The sequence below is a fragment of the Varanus komodoensis genome, unplaced genomic scaffold (genome assembly GCF_004798865.1).
Source record: "Varanus komodoensis strain SLA01 unplaced genomic scaffold, ASM479886v1 scaffold3, whole genome shotgun sequence".
Taxonomy (NCBI): domain Eukaryota; kingdom Metazoa; phylum Chordata; class Lepidosauria; order Squamata; family Varanidae; genus Varanus; species Varanus komodoensis.
In genome coordinates, this window is record NW_025335761.1 from 57,061,660 (window position 1) to 57,074,827 (window position 13,168).

The 13,168-nt window shown below is 39.7% G+C and overlaps 1 protein-coding gene across 2 annotated transcripts in view; it reads right to left on the reverse strand.

Moving 5' to 3' along the window:
- Positions 1–819: 819 nt before the first annotated feature.
- Positions 820–13,168, reverse strand: part of JAG2 (jagged canonical Notch ligand 2) — a 119,186-nt gene continuing 106,837 nt past the window's right edge. For both annotated transcript variants that reach the window (XM_044435590.1, XM_044435589.1), the window contains 7 exons: positions 12,516–12,601; positions 10,256–10,369; positions 9,949–10,064; positions 8,070–8,318; positions 6,464–6,595; positions 4,370–4,529; positions 820–3,301 (listed from right to left, as the gene is read on the reverse strand). In XM_044435590.1, coding sequence (XP_044291525.1) covers positions 2,826–3,301; positions 4,370–4,529; positions 6,464–6,595; positions 8,070–8,318; positions 9,949–10,064; positions 10,256–10,369; positions 12,516–12,601 — 1,333 coding nt within the window. In that variant the 3' untranslated portion in view covers positions 820–2,825. The remainder of the gene's footprint in view (positions 3,302–4,369; positions 4,530–6,463; positions 6,596–8,069; positions 8,319–9,948; positions 10,065–10,255; positions 10,370–12,515; positions 12,602–13,168) is intronic.

Sequence of the window (13,168 nt, forward strand, 5' to 3'; positions counted from 1 at the left end):
AACTGGAAAGGTCACACTAACTACTCACAGATGGCTCTGTGAAAACCTGGATCCATTGCTGGCTCTAGTATTTGGGGTGCAGGGAAAGGGGAAGAATATTAAAAGCTGGGAGGATTACAACAACATAACACTCAGAGAATCCTTATAAAAAGATGGGAAACTTCTGAAGATTAGTTTTGCAACAAGTGCCTCCTCAATCTAGGACTATTTAACCTCTTGAGGGTCAATTAACCTGGTTGGTGAAATAACACAAACATAGAAAACAGGCTGCATAAATTTGTAGTGGAGCATGCAGGAGTTTTGTAAATGGGAGAGCTAAAAAATACAGTAGTTAGTATTTTTTAATTATTAGCAATCAGAACAAGTAATTCTAAATCAAAATTTCCTTCTCACCCTGTATTGGCAATGGGAAGCCTGCTTTTGTCATAGACAGCCCTTTCTTCACTATGGGCTAATGTGATTTACTTGTATATATTTGCATATGCTTGTAACTGGGGCTTGGGGAACATGTTGAGTATGCCAGCTAAACTCCTGGGGGTCCTTCCAAGTCCAAATTGTAAGGGCCCAAGGAACTGGAATAGCAGAAGGCCTCTGAAAAGCACACTCACTATTTGAAATGTTATGGACAATAAGGAAAATAATTTTATTAGGCTTTGGGAAACAGCAGCATTGCAAAGCCATTTTTTAAAATTAAAAACTTACAATAAAGCAGAAATGAAATTTAAGATACCCTTCTAAGTTGCATTGGGAAAATGGACAAAGCACCGTACCCATCACTCCAAATATTTGAGCGTAGAGTGGAAAAAAGTTTCAACGGCCAACATTGTTATAAAATGCTTTAATAAATAGTTTTCTTCCGAAAGCTATAGAAGAACATGTCAAACAAAATGTACTGCACAGAAGTTCCTGCAAAGCAATTCCTGCATTCATGTATAAAATTAAAGTGGTTTCAAAAACATTCAGGATTACATTTGTGTGGCCAAAACATTGAGAAACCTCATTTTCTTTTGCAATTATAGGTCAGCTAAGTTATGTAAGGTTTGTTTTTCCCAGTAATTAAAATAGAAGATACAGCTCATTTTTTTTTAATAATAATAGCCTTTAAACCCTGCCCTCCACAAATAATGCACAAGCCTTCCATTATGAGTAACAGTTTTTTGTGAGGTGTTCCATCTTCTATGATGGAACCAGATGTTGTGATAGATCTATGGCTGAAAGAAGTGGTCCTGCTTCGTGTTCTCCTTCCTAGCATCTGGGATGACATGACACCAATGTGCCACACGTTTATCCACCCCCACAAGCAGCAGCCAGTGAAATGTAGCAGAGGCAGGGAAACTCAGTGTGGTGGCACCATCACATTGAAGATTTTTCCCCCCTGCACATTTGGGCAGACAGCAGGCCTACAATTCTCAGCATGGCCCATGGGTGGGGCTGACAGGAAAAGCTGTAGGCCTTTCCTCTGCCCAAGCATGCATAGGATTGCAACATAACTGACATTAAAGGAAAGCGAGGAAGAGACACAAGGCTGCCATTTTGCACAGTAGTCAAGGGTCTGCTGTCATACTGAGTTCCAGTCTTAATCTTGTCAACCTTTCTTCCAAAGAAGTGAATAAGCATAACAGAAACAAGAAATGAGAAAAATATTGTTCCCTTCATTAGGCCTGTATTAAAAAAATGCAAAAAAGCAATACCACATGTAAAGAGACATTCACAAAAGGAAAAAAAGAGAACTATTGCCTTGTCATCTTTATACTGTACAGTATACTTTCTGCATTCTTGAGATGTGAAGAAACAATTGATCTATTTACATGTGAAATGGTTGCAATACATTGAAAAAGTACAAAAAAGTTACTAACAGATTCCCAACATTGATTGTATTAACATCATTTTCTACTATGGACATAATACCAAAATAAGTTTTTGTATTTTTGTATTTTTTTAGAAACTGCCATAAAACTTCCCTTTCTGTGACATAAATTAAAAAGGAATGACGTTTAAAAAGACCAAAAATACTTTTAAGTTATTAACTCAAATATACAGAAATGATTCATTTAAATATGTACATATTTACAAAAAATGCACTCGCATAATCTGAAAATAAACTGTGTCAGTCTATGCACTGTGTCATCCTCACATGGTAAACCAAGATGGGCATGGCAGTCTTTGACAGTTGCTATAGAAAAAGAAAACCAAAATGTCAAGGCACTTGGCATGTGCTTCAATACTGCAATTCTAAGGTAATTAAAACAAATTTACATATTCAAATTAAAAAGGCCACTTTTCCAACCACAGTATGAAAGATCTCTATAGATTTTCTTTACGTTCCAGAATTAAAAAAAATAAGGCAAATTTTTTGGGGGAAGAAACTTGCAAAAGTTAACAGCAGGGAGCAGCTTCTAGTAAGGTGAGCCTTATTTTTCATTTAGGTTCAGCAACTACCTCAACCAGGAGGTTTTTTTAAGCCACTGTTGTAACAGGTTAAAGGAACCCATTCTGTAAACAGTATAGTCTTGTATGATAAACTTTATGAAATAATTGAAAATACAAACATTCCTCCTCTGCTACACAGCAAGTGTATTCTAAGTAAAATTTACAAAAATAGCAACTATCAAAGATTACTTGATCATCTGACAGTCATTGAATAATTTATACAAGGCTAAAAGAAACAAAATAAAGTTTTTATTTATTTTAATTTTTTTATTCAAAATAAAGTAACTATGAACATTTGACTCCAGATAATTAAGTCTTTGATGCAAAGCTGAGATGCCAATTTTTCCAGCTTCATCATTCAACATATACAGTGCTACCATGGTCCAAACCCAGGTTTAGTCTCTTCCACCTTCAAGGTTTGTTGTGTTCACATTTTTTATAGATCTGTTGTCCATTTTGGTTGTCTGAAGAGATTTCTTAATAGGACTATTCTCTAACGAGTCCACTGCCTTTGTTGACAAGGGCTTAGACAGTTTGTGAGAGAGGAATTTGTCCATTTCCATAACCTCTTTTTCCTCCTCCTCCTCTTCTCCCTCCTCATACTCCATGTACTCTTCTACCCCGTCGTAAGTTCTTTTTTGAGGAGATATAAAAATTTTGTGTTCATACTGAATGCCTTTTTGACTATAAGGTCTGTCTATTGGATTCCATATGGGATTCAGAGGTGCCCACTGATTATTTGTGGCCTCTTCTCTGGATGGACGATTTCTCTCTCGCTCTTTTCTTCTCTTTCGTGTCCACCACACACAGATTATTATACAAGTTAACCATACAATACTAAAAACTGCACAGAGGATCGGAACCAGATAATCTAGAAAACAAGCCAACACACAGGTTAGTGAGCAACTGCTACTTCCCACAGAATGGAATGGATGTTTGACTCAAGTTCCTGAATGTCTGTAGAAATGCCTGTTGCAATAGACACTGATGATCATTAGCTACTTTTCAACTGAGTTTTTTTTTTTTAAAGTTGAGCCAGTTTCAGCCATGTAAAGATACAGACTGAGGGAAACATAATGCAATGAATCTTGTTTCAAACACCACATGTGTACCTTACTTCTAAAAAGTTGTCCTTTGAAATGGAACTCGCTTTCATATTAAGCGTGTGTCTCAGTTTACCAAAGTGACAAAACAAAACTGAAAAACCAAAACCAAAACACAGAAAACTACTGGTACAATTGCCCAAGGAAATAAATGTATCTTATTCAGTAATACAAAACAAATACAGAGGAACTCGAAACTCTCTGAATGGCTTTATTAGGGTCAGAACCAATCTAAAGCAAACAAACAGAAAAGGAGACTTCCCTCTGCAGGTGTCACATGTGCCTGGCATTGCAGCAGCAGGCAGCCACATTAGGCAGAGGCAGCCAGAACAGCCTTACAGAGACAGGGACCGAGATCACTCCTTTGAGCCACATGCCCCTTGTTCCAAGAACAGTGGCTGAAATTTTATCCCATCGCTGCTGCTCACAGGAACAAGGCTGGAACATAATATTAGGTATCATGATTCTTTACTGAGCTTTCCCTGCTCCCACTTACACAATGCAGCCGCTGAATTTGAAGTGGAAAACCAGCTGGAGGGGGAGGAGAGGATCTTAACACTTTCTTTGTGCAATATTTTTTCTGCTGATAATCACCTGTCCTCCAGGTGATATTTTTCCCAGCAGGTGCAAAAGCAGTTCAGGGAGACTGTTTTTCAGTAGAAAAACTGCACAAAAGGAAGGAGCTAGGAAGTATCCCCACCGATCTTCAACTTCCAAGTTACAACCTCAACAGCTGCCTTGTATAAAATACAGAATACAATCCAAAACATGACTCACAAATGGAACATGCTGGTGAAGATCTCTTGTGAATGAATGACTCACACACACACACTCACCTGATGAAGAAGAATTGCCAACTACTATGGTCTCTATTTTGACTTCGGTTACAGCTAGCATAACTGTGCTGTTTTGTCGCTTTGTAATGGCATTTACTATAGTGTTAGCGGCATTCTGAATGAGGCTGTTATCAGACTCATCTTGATGCGAGATGAAAGACTAGGAATAGAAGACAGGTAGGAAACATAAACCCAAGTAATCACTTTTTTGTATTAGCCATTTAGATGATCAGACTGAAGTCTTAGAACTTGAGAATACCAATTCATCGTTAAAGCAGTGGTGCTGTTTTGAAGCCACAATATATTGGGTGGTATCCTGCACCCTCCCTGTCCATTAGAATTCACAAAATTGTACATTAAGTTAAACATAGCAACTTCCATGGCATTTAGACAACTGAGCTAAACTTAGTTGTGGTTTGTAGGCTACAGAGATATTATCAGACATTTGCACTAATGATATAATCTGTTATATATAACTGTGTGCTTCCTTCAGTTTGCATCATAGCTAGGAGCATTCTTCAGTTGTACGAGTAAGCAAAGATAGCCTGGCTAAGAATAACTGGCCAATACTACACCTTTTGGCACGCAAACCTCTCCCCAGCCACAACAACTGTGTGGCAGTCAGCAGCCTTAGCAAGCCCTTTCTAAACTCCTTTTGTAGCTTCCAAGCTGAACTCATCTTACCTTTCTAGCTAAGGGTATCTAAGGGATGCTAGATAACCCAGTTTTGACATGAGCTATGCAGTGGGAGCAGCCTACTGCCAAGAACTACCAACACTAAAAAAGACTGTTCTTTAGTGTTCAGTTAAGAGCAACTGCTTACTTCCTGGGAAGGTCAAGGAGCTAACAGAAACTGAATTTGGAACAGCAACTTTAGTTTGCTCATATATACTCTATGGCAACTCCATGTTATCCTCTCTCTTCCCTTGTCTTAGCTATGAAGTAAGGAAGGGCTTTCAGAGATGAGCAGGTTTAGTTTTTTTTTTTTTAATCATAACTTCAGCTTATCTTCTCCATGGAGTAAGAACATCATGTGACTGCTCCAATGACTCTTCTGCCTTGGCCCCTATTTATCTGCAGGACTGAAACAGGTGTGGGGAAGAACCATGAAACCACCGCCTAGCTGCTGCTCTTGCTTAAAGAAAAAAAGGTGGAGGGCTGCCTGAATTCTGGTGAAAGCAACACCACTAGAGAGCAATGATTACACCTCCCCCATCAATCTAAACAGCTTCCCTCAAATTTCTATAAACTCCAACATTGGGGGCATATAATGCACACACAGAGGCACCAGTGCTTTTTAAGCAGTCTGAGGTTACTTCTTTGAGGGGGAGGATTCAACATCTCTTCCAATAACATCATTAGTCCATCAAAATTGGATCCTCTCAAAGCTGCTTTCAATATTCTCTCTATCATCCTTTGGAAAACAGAAGTAAGGTTCATCATGGGTTTCTTTGCCCTTGCTTTGGTTCTAAATCATTTTTGATTCCCAGAAAAAGTCAGAATTCGAAGGTAGGTTTGTAAACATCACAGCTGGTCTGCTACATGAAAAACAATGCCTCAGGAGATGCTCTATTTCTAAAGAAAGAGGCAGTAGCCTTCCCCTCTTCTTACACTGCAGCATAGCACACATTTTTTAAAAAAATTTGTGCCAACACTTCTGTCCTGCCTTTCTGCCTCAAATACAGGCATAGAAGGGAGCCTTAGTCAATATTTTTAATAGCAAAAGAAGACAAAGTATCTTCTACATACCACAGGTACTCATCCCTCTCTTACAAAACTACATTTTCAGCTGAATGAAGGCCTTTTGTTGACTTTTATCTAATGGAAGAGTCTACCCTATTCTTCCTCTGGCTCATGCCTCACACATCTAATTCTGCCACTGTGCTTATTTCTTGACCCAACTTCAATTTCCACTATTGGGTGGTCCACAAATGTAGTTAAAAGAATAAACCAGTCCACTGATGGCAAACTCATAATCCAAATCACATCCTCAGTACTTCCCACAGGCAGACTTGTAGGCTTGTCCCGGTCAAGACCACTACAGTTCTGCAGAGACTAAAAGTTTCTGTATTTAGAAGGAAATGTAATACTTACAACAGCAACTTCCACTGCATTCTCTATGGAGTACGATAGATCACACAACACTAGCAATATTCTCTCACCAGAAACAGATCTAGTGGCTGGTAAATATCTGATTTCAGAGCAAATATTTTCTACAGTAGTGCCCTGTGAGAAGGAAAACAGACCAGTCCTTTTTAGAATGGGGAATAGAAATTAAAGGGTACAGTGATTTCAGAACAATTGACAAATACTATGCTACACTTCACAATAACACAGAAAAGAGACTTCCTCTGGCTGGCTCATCACCACATGACACACAGGCAGGCACACATAAGGGAGAGTGGAAACATAACAGCCCTGTTTCAAGGTTCAGCAGTCTAACTGGCTCATCCTGTGTTCCACTGGAACATCTTTTCTTCTCATGGATAAGAGACAGGCAAACACCTGAAATTTACTACATCTTCAGAGAAATTAAAGAAATATTTAATTTCTTCAATATTTAATGAAGAGCCAAATGAGAGGACTAGGTTCTGTTCCCATGACTCTAAATACCACTTAGGGATTCTCCTGCTGCCCCCAAACACCAAGTTTAATTTTGATGTAGAGTGATGTAGGTGTGTAAGTGCACACCTTTTAATGTCCTATGACATAAATTTTCGCTCTGCTAAATCACTGGTTACAATGGCAATGCTGTGTACTACACAGAAATCAGGTTTGCAAGTTATGAGGGTGGGTGATAAGCTGTAGTGGCTTGTTAACTACCCTTGTGCATTCCAATCATGCGCAAGCTAATTTTCCTAATTGCTCTTGCCAGGCATGAGTTGCTACAACAGCTGAACCTGCTAAGGGTGGCTTGTTAGGTGGTTAGCAAGCCACTTGAAACCCACAGCTTACTGTAAACTATACCAACAAACCACCATCATTAGGTTTGGATTAGGGAAGTAGGAGAGTTCCATGGGTCAGGGAGGGGTGTGGGACTCAGAATTTTGGTTTGGTCCTGTAAATTTTTTCAATTTCTTCTCTTCTGCTGCCATTAACTTGAAGTATAGTGAGCGAGCCAATATATGAATGCTGTTTTGTTTTTTAAATCGTCACTTTTTTGGAACCTTGAAATCAGCACAAATGATGTTGTAATGGGGGGTGGTATTTAGCAATCTTGCACAATTGCACATGATCTCAAGCCTGTCTGTCTGCTAGATAGCACTGAAGAGGCTATGAACAAGTTCCACTTCTGAGAAAACAGGAATTAATTGTTAAGTTTAATTTGTATGGAAGTCAGATCATGCATATTTGTTTCCCCACAAATGTGGGGGGTCGGGGTGCAGGACCTAGGTGAAACTGGAAAAATTGCAAATATCCCCTCCCCACAAACTCACCAGCACCTCTTCTTCGCAACAAGGAAACGCTGGAGAAATTTCCCTCTCTGGATGGGCAGGGCAGGAAGGCATGCTTTGTAGGCCTCCCTCTTTCCCCTTTTGCTTCCTCTCTCTCTCTAGGGTGATGACCATTTTCCACAGTAATTTTTAAAAATTAATAGGCTTTATGACAGTTCATTTGTAAATCCAGGTTGTTCGTAACTTGAATGTTCATAACCCAGGTGAAACTATCAAGATGCATCAACAAGACTTAAAATTCTTACCTGGGGTACTTTGTCTCTGTTAAAAATCAAAGTAATTCTTGCACAACTATTGTCCAAGTAGCCTGAATTTGGGGGACACTTGATGTTAACAGGCAGAGGTTCTGATTCACTGCATTCTCCCCAGTCAGCACAAGGTGGTTGGAAACATTTGATGTAAGCATTTCCTTGGCATTCTTGACCTCTAGGACACTGGTAGCTAGCCTGGTCCGCATGTGTGGTAAACAAACAGGATTTCCTCCCACACCACACCTAGAATTCAACGAAGAGCTATTGATATTAGTGTGAAATCATTAGCAAAGATGCAAAAGAGATGGCTGAAATTGACTACCATTATTTCTAGCTCAAACAAGAGCTAGTCTTCCTGCAGTTACTGTGTTGTTGATAGCTAATCCTTTACAACGAGTTGCTCACAATTCAACTTTATGGAAAAGACTGATTATTTTTGTTATGCAGCAGCCTTTTGGCTGTAAAGAGATTGAGATTGTCTAGGAAATACCAAGTAAACAAGACACAAAGTTAAACAGAATTCCTTACACAACTGAAATATGTCCACATGGTACCTCTATAAAAATGCTTAAATTCTAAATACAAGGCACTCAACTATTCCCATGTTGCCTGCTAAGTTTATATCAGTAGTTGGAAAAAAACAAAAGACCCCTGTCCCATCTTAAGATCTGGGGTAAGGAATGCCAGAAATGCTTTTCCATCCATCCATAGACTGCTAGCTCCTTCTCTGTCTGGATTATGGAAATATTATGCATTTGAGCAGTATATCTTTTTTAGAGACTTGTTCAAGCATAAGATGACATTCAATTGATGGAAGTTCCAATTAAATCAATCAATTACTTTGAAGTAGTGGACCTCATACTTTCCCTGGCCCTGAACCTGACTGCAGGAGAACCTAACCAGGTCATTGTGTCCACCCCAATGCAATAATCAGAGGACAGGTTTTAGTATTAACTTTTCTGATTTCTAGACAAAACTACTTGGGGAGAACAACATTTGCTGAAGTTTTCCTTATTTTACGTTAAAAACATTTCTAAGCATGAAATATATTTCACATGTAACGTGGGCAGCTAGTTCTCAATGAAGCTGTATCATCAAGATGCTTCAGAGCAGCTTTGCCAGACTGACTCTCCTCAGATATTTTGTACCTCAACTCCCCACAGCTCCAGCAAGTAGAGGAGAACTGCTACATCTGTTGATTCAGCAACTGTGTTCTTGCTTAACCACAGCTGACCAGGGCGATAAATGTCAGGTGTTTGAGAACTGCACGCAGGGACCTATGGGTGGCAAGTGGGTACCTGAGGGCAGTGGGTGGCAAAATAAACTTAAAGCCACATGTGCCTTCTGAACCTTGTGGTAGAAGCTCCCATGTGGGGTGATGGGGAACAGGCGCTTGGGATGAGGCCTGTTGATGGGGCAGGAGAGAGGAGGGCCAAGCTAAGGGTTGGTCTTGGCTGACAGGTGCAGATTTATAGAAGCAGCAGAGTAGCGAGCAGGATGCCAGCCCTTCTGGCGCAGCTGGCACTTTCTAGGCTTGCAGTGCAATGTCTCATTTTGCCTAGTTCATAAATTAAACTTTATCACAGGTATTTACAGCATATACAATGCAGTGTTTGCTACTATCCATGGTTTCAGGTGTCTACTAGCGGGGCTTAGGACTGGGACCTATCCCTGTGAATATGGAGGTTCTGCTGTACTTCCAGTTTGCAGATGAAGCATATTGTCAACAAAAACAAATAAGAGGACACAGGCTAGGGAAGGTTGCTACAAAAGTACATGATTAATCAAGTTGGAGTAGGAATACTGTGAGGACTGAGTATTTTGAAGGAAGGGACATTTAGGTGCAAATTTAGCATCCAAGCCAACAAATTACCTTGGTGCAGTCAATGTGGCCATTCAGACAGTGGCAGCTGTTACATTCTTGATGCCATCTACTGCCATGGGGAAAGGATGTTCCTTTAAACCAACAAGACTTTCCAAAACCTATAACTAGGGGTGGGGGGGGGGGGGGGGGGGAGAAGAGGAAGACAAAGGAGTAATTTAACTTAAGTATGGGACCAATCTAAGAAAGAGAGCATCAGGCTCAATTTACAGCTAATCCACAGCATATACTGCAGTGTAGAAGACAAGGAACTTGAAAAGGTATTGGATGCTGATCTTGGTTTAAAGCTTTAAGTTACCTTCTTGGCATCTAGATCCAGCTCGTCCAGGAGGGCAAGTGCACCTGTACCCATTTATTTCATCAATACAAGTAGCACCATAGGCACAGGGTGAAGACTGACATTCATCAATATCTGAAAAGAAGAGGAAAAAACCTACTTGTTTTCATGGTTAGTGTGAAAACTTCTACAATTCTTGGCTGCAATATATCCCAAGACCCCAAGTCCCATTAAATGGGGTTTATACATTGGTTAACTTGTACTGAATGGCACATGTACACTGAGAGAACAATACTTGCAACAGTTAAAGCCATTATTTGTCATCATCATAATTTTTAAAGAACATTTTTACTACCAGTATTCAAGTCCAAAAACTCAATATTTTTGCCACCCAATCATCTGCTTTAACCATTATAAGCTTCTATTATTTTCTTTATATCCTAGACAACATTGGTTATTCTTAGATTATAAAGCTAAATGAATGGTTAGCAAAACCATTGGAAAAAGGCTACAGCTGGACATGGATGACTTCAATACCAAAAGCCGGCCTCAGGATGCTAGACATCCTGCCCATAAAACTGAGAGAAAAATGTGGCGCTACATTGGCCCTGATCCAGGAAAAACACCGATGTTTTCATTAGTCACAACCAGTCAGTCTCACTGATTCTACCCAGGGAACTTCTGCTTTTGGGCAGTATGGAAACAAACAAACATTACACTGGGAATATTCTGTGTCTCCTCTCAGAGGAATTCCATTGAGTACCTATTTTCATTGAGACTGTTCTACTGAGTCAGCAAGACTTGGGGATTGCATCTGTGTTTCTGCAAAATCAGCAGTCAAGACAGTTAAAACTCAACATTATGCTAGCACAGCTGCTCCCAGCCTGGTGCCCTCTAAATGCACTACAGCTCCCATCAGCCACAGTCAGCATGCCCAGTGGTCAGAAATGTCAGCAGTTGTCAGTCCAAACCATCTGGAAGGCACCAGGTTGGGCAAGGTGGTTATGCTTCTGTATGCAACTCGCAGCAAAGTCCTGTTTCAAGGCATATAGCTTGCAAACCTACAACTTACTTCCAGCCCAAATGCTGGACATCTCTCCCTTGGTTCATTCTTCTGGCAACAAATCCAGATTTCCATACATTTCTTTTCCTGAATGGAGCTTCCTTAACAGTACTTGGAGGAACATTATTGCTCTTCTCACCCACCCTCAAGTTCTGCTCTGAAGGGTTGGGAGACGTTTAGGAACAGATTTTGATGGGGCATAGGGGGTAGTGGGGGATGGGGGGAGCAGGCCATCCCCTCACATAATGTTGGATTCTGCTCCTTTACTAAAGCAATTATCCTGGACTCTTCAAAATGGTTTTCAAGGGAAGAAAATCTTGGGAGTTTGCCACTGTGATCCTCCCCCACTCTGAGCTTTGCATGCATCATTTTAAAGGAGAAATCCATTTCCACTATGGCTTTAGAATAAACACGACTCTGAATATTTATAATCCATGAATTAATAATATTGTGGAAGAGTTATCAGAAGCATCTTGTCAGCGGAGCTAAAAAAAACATACCTAAACATTCTAGCAATGTTACTGAACATCCCATGAAAAGGGCATGCTATTCAAACTTCCTCAAAGACTTGGGGACAGGTTATACCATATTCAACCCCTACACTTACTAGAAGGTAGTTAATTCTAAATCTTGCAACATAAGAGTTAATCTTGCAATGTAAGAGTTTCTTCCCCTTCCTCTTCCTCCTGTAGTTCCCCAGATCTGCTCCAGAGAATCACTGAACCCCCCTGAGATCTGGAGGGTATGCTTAAGAAGGGAGACTACAGATAATTAGGTCTGCTAGTGGCATCCATTCAGCTAGCACAATGACACTAATGAATACCAACCACTTTCTTTGCACCATATATGTAAATACAAAAGATCTATGTATAGTATTGGCATTACACCTTTTAAGAATCACAAGCTTGCCAAAACAAATGTGCTTCAAATTAGAGTGTACAGCTTAAATACAATTTTAACTAAGTTCCTATAGTTGCATTTGTCTAGTGAAGAAATGGATTTGCTCCTACAACAGGGAGATCACCATTCTTTATAAGGTCAGTATTTTCTTTATTTATTAAACTTATATTCCACTAAATTGGCCTGGAGGCCCTCTAAGTGGATAAAGGGTATCAAAAACTATGAATAATTTAGTTAGGTCACATCTAACAAAGCAGAAACTAAGTGTCTAGGTTAACAGCATGTCCTTCTTAGTGCTTTCCCAATGGAGGTACTTACTAATTCTGCAGTCTGGACCAGCAAACCCAGGCGCACATTCACAGCGAAACCAATTCACACCGTCAACACAGATGCCTCCATTGTAACTGTAAAAATAACAAATCTATCCATGAAGACTACCAGTGTAGTTTTGTAAGCTGAGAAATAACTCTGTTTTTTGCTGAAACTAGCTGTTTTAATGTAAATTTATTTGTATTTTCTCACTAGTTGGCAATGTAGAATTCAGTATGCCTATTTAATATACCATGTGTAATTGTCTTGAGTTTTTCAGTTAAAACTGGTAAATCTTCTTCAGTGGCACAGAGAGGCTTACTGTTATTCATAGAAGAAGGCTATCAAGGATAACAATAAGCTGGATAACAGCTTTCACTTAAACTGCCCATTTTATCAAAGTGGAGAGAAACTGCAGGTAAATGCTGAAAAAGTTTTAGGAGGCTACAGGAAGAACTGTAAAACAGACTTCTGGCCAATTATTTTAAAATGGACAAGAGGTAGCTTTAGAAATGAAAACAAAATCTAGGTTAATAGACATATTCTGGATCCAACTGTCTGCATTAGATTTTACATCACACAAGGGCATCAAGTTTCAATACCTCATGATTGCAGAACTTCTGAAAGCAACTGCACATATACAAAAAGTGCACATACGCACA